Source organism: Anser anser (assembly GCF_964211835.1).
Source record: "Anser anser genome assembly, chromosome: 1".
Taxonomy (NCBI): Eukaryota; Metazoa; Chordata; class Aves; order Anseriformes; family Anatidae; genus Anser; species Anser anser.
Window position 1 is genome coordinate 31156681 of NC_139720.1, and position 14877 is coordinate 31171557.

The following is a 14877-nucleotide window of genomic DNA, read 5'->3' on the forward strand; positions in this document are numbered from 1 at the left end:
AATACAGGCAGTATTTAGCCAAAGTGGATTTGTTAGTAATATTTCAGGTTTAGAATTTTTAAAGTATGTTAATAACTCAATCCTGGGTTGTAGTTCATATAACTATTAGATTTTTGTTATGCATCATTATTGCAAAAGTGCATTGTTATAGTCATGTTAAGTTCTTTGGCTAGACTGTGTGTGATGCTAAATTCTTTAGTTTATGTGGAAATACTTTTTGTGAACTACAGAAATAAAGGAAGCATGCAATCGTTAGGCATTCTCAATGGTACCATGACTTTTGTAAAGTGCATCAGCATAGTGCGCATTAATTGTATGCCAGAGGATTCAATGCTGTACTATGTATCAGAAAGGTGATGGTACTTTGGTGGATTTTTTAATGGATTGGAAACTTGTATTAAGTCATCAATGTAATCTCTTCTGAACATCAACTATGGTAGTTCCTTATTAACCTATATATAATCTACTTCTGCAATGTTGATATTCCTACGTCTTTCAAAGAATAGAGAAAGGTAGAAGTACTGGTAAATGTCTGTGAAAACTCAAAATGGTAAATATGATGGGATTTGTTTCTTATTTTGAAGTTTGGGATTCTAAAGGATTTTATTTGGAAGCCAGGCTTTGTATTGATTTATCACTCAGTTGTACGTTTATATCTGAATGAAAGGTACTGTGGCAGTTGACCTGACTTAGGACTCTTCAAATGTATGAAAATACTTATTTTGATAATGGGAACTTAGTGGATTTTTTTATGGTCAGTCTGCATAATCTCTTTTGTTACCTAGCCTTTGTTGAAATTGGTGTCCTTCCTGAAACTGCACGAAGAAGATGCCTAAGAATTGTGTAGGGTTGAGATGCATAAAATCCTTAAGACTGAATAACCAGCCATATATGCTGGAATCATGCCTGGGCTGAACTGTGGCTGTTCACTTTAACACTGACATTTCCATACCTATATATATTTATACATGCATGCGTATTTGTGTACGCACATGCATGGCCTTTCTCTGGGAACATTCCAGTCTGACTTCCTGTGTTAGCCACTCTCAATGTTTGAGAGAATTGTACTGCATTAATTTATTAATAAGCTAATTATTTCTATAATTGTTTGGATCTAATTGCTAAGAAATACATTTCTAGGTGCCTAAACCTTCTCTTCTTGTTCGTCCTGCTGATAACCTGATGGCAGGTTAGTCAAATTTCCACAAAATTAAGCAGTTCAGAAAACAAATAGCAATATTTACATTCAGGTCAATCGTGCCATGCTATCTTGTTCCACCCTGTCAAGAAGGAAAAACAGTGCAGCTGTTGGTAGATGAGGGGAGGAGGATTAATATTCTTTGTGGTTCAAAAGAGGAACACATTAGCATTCAAAGGGATTTAATCCCTGTAACATGCTTCTCCAGAAACCGTGCAAGTCAAGAGAGACCAAGTCATGATGTCACAGTATTGAAACTGTATTGCCACATGTCAGCTTTTTTATATTAAAATCTACTTAGGAAGTATTGAGGGAGTCTTAACCTCTCCCCAGTCCCATTAAAACCAGTCATTTTTTTCCCTACTTCTCACAGAGGGATGATATTTCTTAGATTCCTCTTTTCTTCTGTAGTGTAAAAAGCATTTCCTTTTTAGCTGTTCAATAATGTCACTTCAGTAGACAGTGTGGTATGCTGAGCAAATTGCCAATTAATTAATAGAGCAGTTTTAAGATTTAACAAAATCATTATGCACACTTCATTTACTTGGTTTTACAGCAAAAACTAAATTTGCACCGCAGGATTAATTAAAAGGGCAATGAGGAGGAGGGAGAGGAATTTAACAAAGCCATGTATTTTTCTAAAAATAAAATATACTCAGTTTAACACAAACGACTTTTTCTTGGTGCTTTCCCATGATTTCATTGCTGCAATACAATTCCATTTAATGAAATGCTGGTGTTGACTTACAGTAGTGTTCAAATAACCATGTTTTCTGACCTTGGAGCAAATCAAATACTGAAGTGGTTAAAAAATTGGCAGCTAGTCTGTTAGTGGAGCTTTAGTGTAAGGGTAACAGTACGTATGGTGAGAATATGACCTACAAATAAATAAATATATATATACACGCACACAATACAATAACATGTAACTAAAATTTCAAGTTTCACCTTGTCTGAAAAATAAGAAGCTGTATTTTTTCATCTTTTCCCCTCCTTTTATGAGATGGTAAATCTGCCAAGCCATTTCATCTTTGTAGCTTGTTACGGGAGAGGCTTCAAAAGTGATTTACTTAGTGGATCCTGCCCTAATTGGTTTTACATGGTAGCTTTTAAAATTAGATTCAAGGGTGCTTCCCAGGCTCTAAGAAGACATAGAATATAGGTCACATTGGAGTTCTTTTCATTCTTAGGATATGCCACGGTGATCAGTATGCACCAGAGCTTATACAGACTGTGGTTTAATAGGTGTATCTTGTTCTCACAATGATAGAAACAAGTATTTCTTTGCTTCTCTGTCTACTTGTTGCCATACACATTTTCCTACAGCCTTTGAGGTAATACCTCCTACTGGTTAAGGAAGAGGAATTTACTGGAATGCGTTAGCTACATGGATACATGCAATTCTTTTTCTCTTACAGATTCTGTAGGGTTGGTTATCAGTTCTTAGGGTGGATGCTGATGATGCGGTTTACCAGCCTTCATGAAAATGCTGTTTACTGTGCCAGTGTTACTCTGCAGAGCAGACTCCCTGCAGGATTCCCTGCAGGGACTTGCTAAGTGGCTTGGTTTTGGAAGATTTGTTTAGTGAAACAAAATTGAGAGGGTATTTCGTGTAGGCATTTAACTTGGAAGCATTGTAATTTTTTTCTACCATGGTTCAGTGATACTTTGTTATTGTAAATGTAATTTTCAGAGGGCTTATTAAAGAAAAGACAGTCACTTCCAAAGAAGTTGTATTATATTTAAATATTTTTGTTTAGACTCCTGAGTGTATATACCTTTACTGACACAGTTTACCAGCTAATATTCACTGTACATAAACCTTGTAAAATCAGGAGACTGGTACAATGGAATAGTAAGAGCTGAGTCAATTCAGAAATTTGTCCAGTCAATGTAGGGTGCTCCTCGCTAGTTCTGATGCTGCTGACCATTGTTTCTTAGGAGATCATACGGACAACTTGCTGTCAGTTCTTTTATCGCTTGTAATTTTTACTTTGTCAGGCTGAATATTCATCTAATGCTGACTTGAAGGGGGGCATATTTCCGTCTGAAATAGCCTCCTGATAGTCATTGCAAAGGAAAGCCTAATAAGGTAGTGTTATTCTTCATACACGATAACTTCTCCCCTTAAGGAAAGCTTGTTTATGATATATGGCAGTCTGATGCATATTGCAGGCAATCACTGCATGCTTTGCCACTTGCCATGCACTCTAATTTGCCTTCCATAGCATAGTTTGGGAGACTGCCCTCTGATTGTCATGGATGCAGGTCTTACCACAGTGATGTTAATAGTTTTTAACATGTATAGAAATGTGCATGAAGTTGGTTAATACCAAGTCCCCTTACATTAGTTGAGTGGGATAGCCTGAGCTCTATTTCCTGTGCTGAGTTTCTCTTCCATTGCAAGGATTATCTGTATTGCTAATTTTGAAAATCTCAAACAGTTTGGAGATCTCTTCAAAGATTGTTTATCTTCCAATTTTTGTTTTACTGGGTATATATATATGCATTGCTGGTTTTAGTAGCACACATATTTTAGATTTTGGGCTGCAGAACCCTTTAGATTTATTTCAGTTGGCATTTCCTCAGGAGGGGAAAAAGATAAGAGCATAGAAGAAAAGTTTCCCTTGGGTCAAATCCAGTCCTCTGTCATAGTCGCCAAGTATATGGACTGTGTTTGATGACTGTAGTTCATAAACATGTAAAGCTGTCTTTGCTGTTGCTGCCCTAGTAGAAGGTTATTTAGAGAAAGATATTTCTTCATCTTTTAATGGCCAGAAAAATTCTGGTTTTCACTCTGTTCATAGCAAGTGTACACAAGTTCTCCTTGTGCCAGTACTGTTTTCCAGTTTAATTTACTGTTCTTTTAGTAGTATTTACACTTCTGATGTGTATATGGAAAGTACTCTTATCCTTTTTTTTATTTTGCTAGTCTGTCTATGCCAAGCTGTCTCAGTCTTGCAAAATAGGCTCTGTGTTCCCTTGATCATTCTAATAGTCCTTCATTGCACCTGCTGCAGTTTGGGTAATGTTTCTTGAAACTGGACTATTCAGTGTGTTTTGGCATGACCTAAGACATACTGTGGAAAGCGGAATGATACACCAGATTCAAAATTAGCATTTCTAAATTAGAAGCAAAATTCAGAGAAGCAAATTTGATCAGCTGGAACACTGTATTCTAGATGATGTTTTAGCTGTGTCATTAAATTCCTTTTTTTCAAAGGAAGATAGAGCGTAGAATTACAGTTGCCTTTTCAACAGCTACCTCGTGTAGGTGGTTTAAATGATTGTGATATGGTGCTCTACCCTGATCTTTCTCATTCTTGGTCTGAACCCAGCTTAGTTCTGAAGATCACAGCTTTGTGTTTATGAGCACTTTTGTCATGTGTCATCTCATTTGGGTTTTCCTAGGCATCAGAGTCATTCAGTATTTATTCCAAAGTCTTTGTATTTACAAAGCCTCTAACTTTGTAGTAGCAGACTTGATTAGTAGTTACGTACTTCTGAGAAAACGGTGAAGAGGATGAGACCCAGACCAGCCTTCTAGTACTTCTGATAGAAAGCAGTCCCCAACCGAAGAGTTCCTCACTCACATAGACTCTTGTCCCATCTGGTTATTCTCCACTATAGTCTCTTTAATCACTTTCCAGTGGTCTGGTATGTAAGGTGCTTGATAAATCCAGACTTTCTTCATCTAAAAATTCTGATTCAATTTTGGTATCAAGCCTTCAATAAATCCATGGTATATTTCATCATCCAGGCATGTGTTTAATTTAGAGAATGAATTCCTACAGGACTCAGGAAAGTGTTGTTTAGCTGCAAAAAACTTTATTTAAAAAAGGATGGTATCATCTCTTCATTAGTAATGAACATAATACTTCCACAGAACAGGGAAGGAAAGCGACCCTTGCAACCACTGTCCAACCTCTGCAATGTGCCTATCTCTATAAAAACATATGAAGAAAAGAACAGCTGAAATAACTCAACATAGCACGAGTTATAGGCACTTTTAAGTTGTTCCCTGTTCTGTCTTTAGATTACTCATAAAAAATTCTTAATGTTTTTATGAGTTCTAACAAATTAATCTTTCGTTCCTTTTCATTTTCTGACCCTCAGTACTTTTTTTTCCCCTCTCCACAGGTTTTCTGTGTGATATGATTCTGTTATTCAAAAGAGTTATTTTTCTGTTTGGGTGCAGAACCTTTCCTTCAGTTCTTTCTCCCCTCTCTACCTCGTTGGGGCTGCAAATACTAACTAGTTCATATCCAAATCCCAACCCTTCATGGCAATTATCTGCAATAATTAGTTCTTTTTTCTCAAGTTTTGTCCATTTTAAGATCAAATCCTTTAGTTATCAACCTGCTTTGTTCCAATTGCAATGAAATCTAATGTCTGAGTCAACAAATAAAGAATAAAATTATATTAAATGATTCAGATATCTTGCATAGATTTCTGTTAAATAAAAAAAAAAATATATGGGAAGCCCAATTTCAGTTGGGTATTACAATATGAAAGGCAAAACTCATCTTGAACACTGCCTGTGCTTCTCAAGCTGGGGTATGTGTTTAGGGCTAGTATGGATTCAACCACAGGCCAGCTTATTTTTTTTTTCTTGGGTTGCAGTCTGTAATCCTCTCTTGTTCATTGTTTGGGAACCAGTTTAAATACGTACTATCCTAGTGACATTGCTAAATTAGTGTAATTAAATGTGGTACGTGGCTTATGCTTTTAATGAAATATCTGACTATATTTTTTTCATGATGTCTGCCAATATCTAATAAATCTTCATCAGTACAATGCAAGTACATTTTCTTTATCTGACATAAAAACATTAATTCAATAATGTCTTCAGAACAGCTGGTCACTTTCTGTGAATTAATGACTAGCTGGGATGAGTTAATAATTTAAGATAATCACCTAGTCTTCCGCAGCCAACCATTCATTCTAAAGAAATGTCAAGAGCAAACATGGGTAGTGTAGGGGGAAAAAAACCTAAGATACATTACTAAATGTTTAGTGATGGCAATAGTGCTGGTAGCTCTCAGAAACGTTTAGCATGACATTTGTGTGTATACAAACAGTATACTATGGCACTGCTAATTTTTAGAAAAGTAAGTACGGTATGGGAGAACAGTAACCTTTTCAATAAACTTTCAATCTTTACTAGATATTTTTATCTTTTATGTAATGTGATCCCTCAGCGTAGGGTGTTCTTTTTTACAACTGATGTAGCAGAAGTACAAATACAGCTTTTAAATTCTTTTTAATTGTCAAAGACAGGAGTAATATTAGTGCCATTTAACAATATAAATGCAAATATGTTTAATTTTAATTTTCTGTACGAGCACCTTCTAAAGACTTTTGCTATTAGCCAGTTCAAGTGGAATCGGTTTCCCAGTCGCCACTGGAGCAGTTGTTTGAGCATTAGTTTTTCTAGGGTCTGGGGAAAAAAAAAAATTTGATAGCCTTATAGAGTAATGACCAGAAGACATTTGAGGAAACTTAAGGGAACATCTCTGCCTCTTCTTAAGTAATGACATCTGTTCATTCTGTAATAGTTAAAAATTTGGTGTGTAAGAGGAGTGCATTAAACCTCTGTCACCAAGCAAGGCCTCTGTTAGGAAGCAGCATTGCACAGAAGACGTTATAAATTGTACATAGATGGCCCAGTGACATCTCTGTTAGCATGGCTGTGAGGCAAGGGTGGCTTTTCTTAAATAAAGTGCATGAGGCATTTGTATAAAGAGCTAGCTGTACGTCATTGTATGCTGTACAGGAGATAATCTGATTTATTTTAAAAGTTTTCTCACTCATCTTTCAAGCATGAAATTAAATCAGACCCACCATTAGAAGGAAGCTAAACAAAATTGTTCTGGTACACCGTACCTTTTAGAGATGTGTTAGGAATATTGGCACTGCCTCCCATTGCTACCAATAGAGAGGAAACAGTTCTACTAATGCACTCTTTACTGCTTGTAACAATATCTTATAGGGTCAAAATAGTTTGTGCAGGGACATAAAGATTTCCTGTGCTTGCTGGGAGTCATCCTTAGTAGTGCCCTGACTGATTACTCACAAAAGGAAAGCCATAATACAAAAAAAAGTTTGAAATATTAGATTACATGATTACCCTGGTTTGTTAAACGTTAACTTTTGTACTGAGGAGAGTATACTTGTACTGAACGCTATGGGAGCTGGCTTATTGTCCAGTTAAATCTGAATACACACTCTCTCCTTTTTCACAATGTATGTATTAAGAACTGTAATTTGGTAGCCCAGTGACGTTTGGCTGAGCAAGCCATGATGCTCTCTATGTGAATATACAAATAGTATCATGCCAGCGTTGGGAGCCCAGTGCAATGAGAGGACTGACTGGGATCTGAATCTTGAAGATACCGGTATGGGAGATTGTACAAGTAGTCAAACAACCCTCCTGTTTTCTACTCTGAGAACATTTGCTGCTACTCCTGTAAACATACTGAATTTGCTGTTGACTCGGCAAGACATACCTTTTTATCTATGGAAACTCTAGTAAATGTTTTTGGAATAAGTATTTTAATTTTTCAACCAAGTAATCACTTGCAAAAGTGCAGACTCTTCAAACTCCTCATTTGAAACGATAAGCCCTAGCCTTAATCCGTGTCTGTTCATGATTATGTTGATTTTAAACGTGGAATTTGAAAAACACTTTTTTGAAAAAAATTTGAAAAAAGTCTGTTCAGAATCTCAGCCTGTCTTGTCTTAGCCTCTGATAGCTTTGTACTAATTCTGTCTCCACTTCTTCCACAAATACAATGAAAGTAAACAACAGAGCAAGTCTGTAAAAGTGAACTAAAATGCAAAGCATGTCTGCATAGGCAGTGAGGTGAAATGGTTACTATGGAGCCAACAAACTCGGCTTCCAAATATCAGACTTGGCTTTCCTAAGTCATATATCCTTCACCCAATGCTAAATTATTTTCTCCACAAAGCTTAACATCACTTAAGTGAAACTTCAGCACACAGGATGTTACAGGGAGCAATTACAAGGCACAACTTGAATCTGACACAATTAAGAAATGTAATGATAGCTTTTGAGCGTATGGTGTATTCTGAATTTCAGTTAAAGTCCATAGTAAAGTGTGGTTCAAACCGATTTTTATTTAACATCAGTTTAATAACTGGTTTTAAATCACTGAGATAAATATCTGAGTGGTGATTTTGTGTGCTTTCACCATACCTACTTATATGGGACAGGACTTTCGGCAGGTTCTGTGTTACCAGGCTCCAGGTGGTCTGCAGCACTTGCTTTTTTGAGACCTCCTGGTGTCTTCCTTCTGATTATGAAATAAAGAAGGAAAAGTTGACAATATTTAACCAGGCTTTTCTTTATCACTAGAACTGTGTAAGCCATGTATCTTCAGTAAAGAGATTTATTGGAGCATGTGCCTACAAAAAGAGAATTTGGGGGGCTTTAAATAATTTGATCTGATAGACAAATGACAAGGGAGCTTTCCCTGACTATTTTGTAACTTTAAATACACTTGTAGAAAATATTAGCTACAGCTTTAGACTCTAGCCAACCAACACTAGTCCCTAAAAATAAGGTTACAGTTGCATTGGGAAAGTTCTAGAAAAATCTGTATGGGGAGGGGAGAACATTTCATAAACTTCAGTTAGGAATTACTTGATAAAAGGTTGAGTAAAGCATAATAATTGTATGTTTGCCACTTGGAAAGCCTTTGGCAAAAGACTGAAAGTAATGTCTGAGTGACTATTGCTTTGCTATCACAAGCAAGCTTGTTTATACATGTCTCTGTTTTAAGATTTGATTCTTAAATTCCTCAATTATTTTTACTGGATTTTTTTTAAAGCCTTCTCTACTGTTAACTGTCATTAGGAAAGTTATAAACCCTTCTTCAGCACTTGCTTGCAGTGACATTCCTACTCTGGCGCTTTGTGCTCAGTGTGCTGCCAGCAAATGAAGTTGCCTTAAGTGTGGATTGGTTTTGCAGAGTTCAGAATATGGAGAAGTGGACAGGAGATGCCAGCGCACTGACCGCAGCAGCACAGAACACAAAGGAAAGGGGTGACTCATGTATGTCTGCGAAATGAAAAAGATTGCAATTACACTGAGAACTAATGAAACGAGAGAAGACGGTGAAACGTAGTCAAGGACAAACGATCTAAGAATGGGAGAACAAACAGTGAGGCACTGCTCTACTCTGGCTGTTTGCCTAGCACATAGTCAGAACTTCAGATAATTGCACATTTTTGTGGATGTCGGTCAGCACTTCAGTCATTTAAAGAGTTCCTATAAGTTTCGGTTCATTTCCAAACTAAGAGCAGCAAGTGGAAAAAGCATATTTGCATATATATTGTTTTTATAAGACTTCTGATGGTACTGACAAATTTCCATTTCTTGTAAGAATGGCTTTTAAAATGGGTTCATTTTACAGCTAAAATAACATGCCTTTACAATGTTTCATGTACTATTTCTTCAAGTAGAGTAGAACTTCAGGAAAAATCGAAAGAGGTTGAGGCCTCAGGAGGTGGTTTTGTCCAGCCTCCTGTTCCAAAGCAGGTACACTTCAAAGTTAGGGCAGCTTTCTCAGGGCAGGGCCTCACCCAGCTGAATTTCAAAAGTATCCAAGAATGGAGATTGTACGGCTTTCTCTATCTGCACTCTGTTCTGCACTTATTAAAAAGAGTCTGGCTGCGTGTTCCTCCCCTTTCAATAGTAAAAGACTGATTAGACTCTTTCTTGGCTTTCTCTTTTTCCAGGCTGAGCAAACCAAAATCTTCTCACTTTTCATATTCAGCCCCCAAAACATCTTAGTGGTTCTTTACTCTCCGCATTCCAGTTTCTCAGTATCTCATAAGTGGGTGTCTAAAACTGGGCACAATATTCCCAGTGTGACCCCCTGAGTACTCAATAAAAGGGAATAACCACTTCACTCGACCTACTGGTTATGCTTTTAACCTAATATGTCATTAGTATTCATGCATGCAAATGTGTGTTGATAATATAGTATTATGTCTAATAAACCATTCATATTGTTTTTTCTATATGTACACAGATTACTGCTGTAGTATGGCTCTTATCTAGTAATGTAGATAAAAGGGGCACCACAGTACTTGGAAATGCTTTAGTCTGTCAAAAAGGAACTGAATTTATTAGGAAGCGAAAAGGTTTAGGGCCACACAAAGCATTGCTTTCTAGAACTGGAATCGCATCTGAAGCTTATAGTGTAATTTGAACTATCACTTTATGTCAACAAGATTTTTGTGATGCTATATGTGGTATAAAAACGCTTTTTTATTTACTTTATTTTGTTTATATGAAGGCTTTGGGAGAGCAGAATTGTGCTATCCTAGCATGGATCCATTATATGTTTGCTCTTCCATTATAGATAACGTTGTGAAAATATGTTTAATTAAAATAGATAATGGACACGAGGGATACAACAATTTTCATACACTTTGAAGGCTGCATTCTGTCACAGTGCATTTTGCATGTCTTGCTAATATCAACATTTGTTAATCGCCATACTTTCAAACATTGTAAAACGCATTATTTTGTAAATAGTTTTATTTGTGAAAACTCAGGCACATCCAAGTTGCCATTACATGAAGTGCTGAGTGCAGCTTGTCACTAGGATACCTAGTTTCCCATATCTTTTCAGTGATATCATACTTTTTCCCCATAGCACATCACAACTACCTAGTTTGTTGTTTTTCCTACAAAGTATTTTACTAATGTTTGGTTTGTACATTCCCCAGCCATGGTTGTCCTTCTGTCCATGTCCTTCATCAATACATTTAAATGCCTCGGTGAAACTTCTTCCTTCTGGATTACCATGTTTGGTTTGTCATTCCTCCCTGCTGCAGAAGCATGTTGTGTAGATCCTAGTTCTTCCCTTCTACTAAGTGGAACACTTAAATCTGAGCTTGAAAAATAGGTGGATTAAAGACGAGAGATTGTACCAAGAAAGTATAGCATTTGAAATGGAATGGACCCATAAACTGAATGACGTCCTTCTGGAAATAGAGACAAGAATCAGATTTTGGCCAACAGGCATCTCTGTACCTATAGATAAAATAAACAAGGCCAATTTATTTTATCATTTATCTCCAGCTGTTTAATTGTATGAAACTTTTCAAAGTGGCAAGAAAGCTCATAGAAAGTAATAATGGAAGAGGAAGCTATTGTGTTATTCAACGGATGTTGCATACTACTAGCAGCCATTCAGTCTCTTGGTTACACTGCACTGTGGTTAATATATCTTTAAAAAGCTAAGCACTTAAAATAGAAACATTCTAATTGGTCAGTTATAAATAATTTGTATCACTTTGTATAAAATTATATAAATATTAAATAGAATTGAAAAAAAATAAAGATACCAAATAAATTCAGTGGTTCTTCAAATTAAATTGATAGGCTGAACGCAGGGGAATTCCTTAGCAAAGATCCGTGAAGATCCCTGTAATCTCAGTGTATCTTATCTACGAAACTGCAGACTGAATCACTTGGAATTGTATTCCAGTGTCCCAAGGACGAACACGAAGAAAGATATGTCATGATTTCTTTGAATTTTAAAGAAAGTAATCTTTCATATTGATAGTCAATGTCATTCAATATTGATAGTCAATTTATTTCTCAAGGAAGAGTTTTTGTGCAATTTTATGAAGATTAAGAAAGCAAACAATTATTCAGAATCAGAAAGGTCAATTTTTTAAACTTAGACCTGGATTTTTTGTTTGTTTACAGTTTTCCTTACAATTCACATACATGTGAGATCACTGAAACCAGTTTTACAACTTGTGCAATATTTTTTACATCGAGATTTCATTCTTTGACATAATTTGTTCTAAGCTTTCTGGAGCTTTCTGAGATAAATTATTGCAGTATTTTCTTCATTGAGTCCTCAGAAGTCCAGTTTATAGTAACATTATTTACTGCTTCAGTAGTCGATCATTGTAAGCAGAAGAGCAACAGGATGAACACCTTTGTTTAACAGAGTAAGCTGATTTGAAACACGATATTGATTGGGTCATTATCAATTGTAATCTGTTTGCAGGTGAAGAAAAGAAATCAGTTCCCTTCCTTATTGAGTCCTACTCAAAACTTGCCAAAAATTACATATATCTATATAAATGCTAGAAATTATATTAAAGGTGTCAGTGGATATTTACTGTCAGTCCAATAAACCTAAATTGGAGAATGTTGAAGTATGGAAGTAGTTGCATGAAGGTGGTAGTGTCATCATAGTGCACATTTGATATGTGTAGTATACATTCCTTTGGTCTTTTATTTGTCAAATTGACAAAAGTGCAGTAATTTTCTAGTATTAACTACATCGTGTATTTTGATAACACTAATCTTTCCCATGGTGGAAAAAATCAAGTTTAATTAAATTATATTGACAAACTTAGTGGAAATTATCTGGTAAGCATTTCTTCATCTAGGATATAAAGAAAATAAGCACCACGAAGATCAGTATTAAGATTTCAGATTAAGATTCATGGGGAATTTTATCAAGGACAAAAACATCCTTGTATTTAGTTTTTTTTTGTGGAATCTAATTTAAACGTAAGGATAATAGGCACTGAAAAGACTATTCATTTTAGCAGTGTTTTGAGCAAAGTGGACAGTAGTCCAGAAGGAGTTCAAAGATCTTTTTGTAGTTTGAAATGGAAGCTTAATTAAAAAAAAATCAAAGCTCAGTAATCCTGTTTTTACTTATCTAGCACAGCTGTAGTTAAAAGGAGTTTCAGTAAAGCGTGCACTGATTCCAAAACAGTTTTTATTCCAAACTCTTATTGAGCTGAGTTGATTCATTTTTTTTTCCTATTCTTGTAATATGGTTGTCAGGTATAGGGCGTAGGGAGTTGAGGGAGCTTTTGCATAATGCTTATAGTAGTCCATATTCTTTCTCTTCTATATTTTGAGGTTTTTTGTATTGATTTTTGAATAGCTAAAAAAAATCTTGGTCTCTGCTATAACTTACTACAGAAATCTTGAAACCCAAATCTTCTGCATGTTCATGAGTAGTCAGCATGGCTGTACAAAGGGCATCTCATGATTGACCAACCTGATAGCCTTCTACAATGAGGTGACTAGCTTGGTGGACAAGAGGAGAGCAGTGGATATTGTTTACCTTAACAATAAAAAAAAAGCCTTTGACATCATTTCCCATAGCACCGTAGACAGTGAGGTGGATTGCAGTTGAGCTGAATGGCCAGGCCAAGGGGTTTGTGTCACAAAGGCCAGTTGAAAGCAAGTCACTAGAGATGTATCCCAGAGGTCAGTACTAGTGCCAGTATGGTTTAACATTTTCATTAATGACCTCGATGATGGGACATAGTGCACCTGCAGGAAGCTTGAGGATCATACGTTACCTGGGTGGAGTCACTGGTACACCAGATGGTTGTGTCTCTGCTCAGAGGGATCTCAGCAGGCTGGAGACTTCTCATGAAGTTCAAAGAGGAGAAACGCAATCCTGCGTATGGGGAGGAATAGCCCCAGGCACCAACCCATGGTGGCACTGGCTGGTTGTAAAGCAGCTGTGCAGAGGGACCTTGGGGTCCCAGTGGACAAGCTGAACGTGAGCCAGCAATGCACTCTTGTGGCAAAAGAGGCCAACAGCATCCTGGGCTGCATTAAGAACGGTGGTGCCAGCAGGTCAGGGGAGATGATCTTCACTTGCCATCCTGATGAGGCTGCATCTGGCATACTGTATCCAGTTCCCCAGTATAAGAGAGACATGTGCATACAGGAGCAAGTTCAGTGTGGGACCACAAAGGGATTGGAGCATCTTGCACATGAGGAGAGACAGAGAGAGCTGGGAACGTTCAACCTAGAGAAGAGAAGGCTTACGTAGGGTGTCTTACCCATGTGTACAAATTAAAGGGAGCCTTATTCTTCCCAGTAGTACCCTCTGAAAGGACAAGAGGCAATGGCATAAATTAAAATACATTAAATTCCATCTGAACAGAAGAAGACTATGAGAGTGGTCAAATACTGGAACAGGTTGTCTGGAGAAGTTTGGAGTTTCCATCTGTGGAGATTTAATACCCAACTGTACGTGGCCCTCAGCAACGTGCTCCAGCTGACCCTGCTTGAGGAGCGGGGTTGGACTAGATGATCTCAATAGGTGCCTTCTAACCTAAACCATTCTGTCGTTTTTCCAAGTCTTAAATCCAGGCTATAGCATCCTATGTAATTACTGTGCTTATAGAGCATCCTTAGCTCTTGTCATTTTTTATTTTAGGATCTGCAGGTTTGGATTTTGTTACAGAATATAACCTTGTAATAGTAGTAATAAACATTTTCAGATGCAGACTTCTGGGTTGTTAAAAAAATTCTCAGTAGCTTATCTATCTTAGCTTAAAGATCTTCAGAAGATGAACTCATGACTTCATTCAGATTTTCCAGTGAATACTACTGTTTGAACATCTCTCTTCCATACAACACTCACACCAGTAGAACTGACCAGCAACCTAAGAGGTACTCTGAGAGAGTCCAGAAGCCCAGGAAACCTGCTGCATAGCACAAACAGAACAATTGCACGGAAGGTGGAAATCAATGCCTATTTCACTGAAATAGTTTTGTATATTAATGCTATTTCTAGTTTAGTTTATCATTGTAATTTATTTTACGACCATGTATTATATATAATGCTAAACCTTTATTTTTG

The 14877-nt window shown here is 36.8% G+C and overlaps 1 protein-coding gene across 7 annotated transcripts in view; it reads left to right on the forward strand.

Annotated features, from left to right (window-relative positions):
- The window catches only part of PNPLA8 (patatin like domain 8, phospholipase A2), a 37001-nt gene that overhangs the window by 20688 nt on the left and 1436 nt on the right, over positions 1-14877 (forward strand). Inside the window, exon 10 of one of the 7 annotated variants that reach the window (XM_083820159.1) lies at positions 10961-14856. The exons of 5 other annotated variants lie outside the window; for them this stretch is intronic. In XM_083820159.1, the coding sequence (XP_083676285.1) occupies positions 10961-11083 (123 nt within the window). In that variant the 3' untranslated portion in view covers positions 11084-14856. Of the gene's footprint in view, positions 1-9192; positions 10542-10960; positions 14857-14877 lie in introns of those variants that run through there. One more of the 7 variants, XM_083820160.1, reaches the window with a different exon arrangement.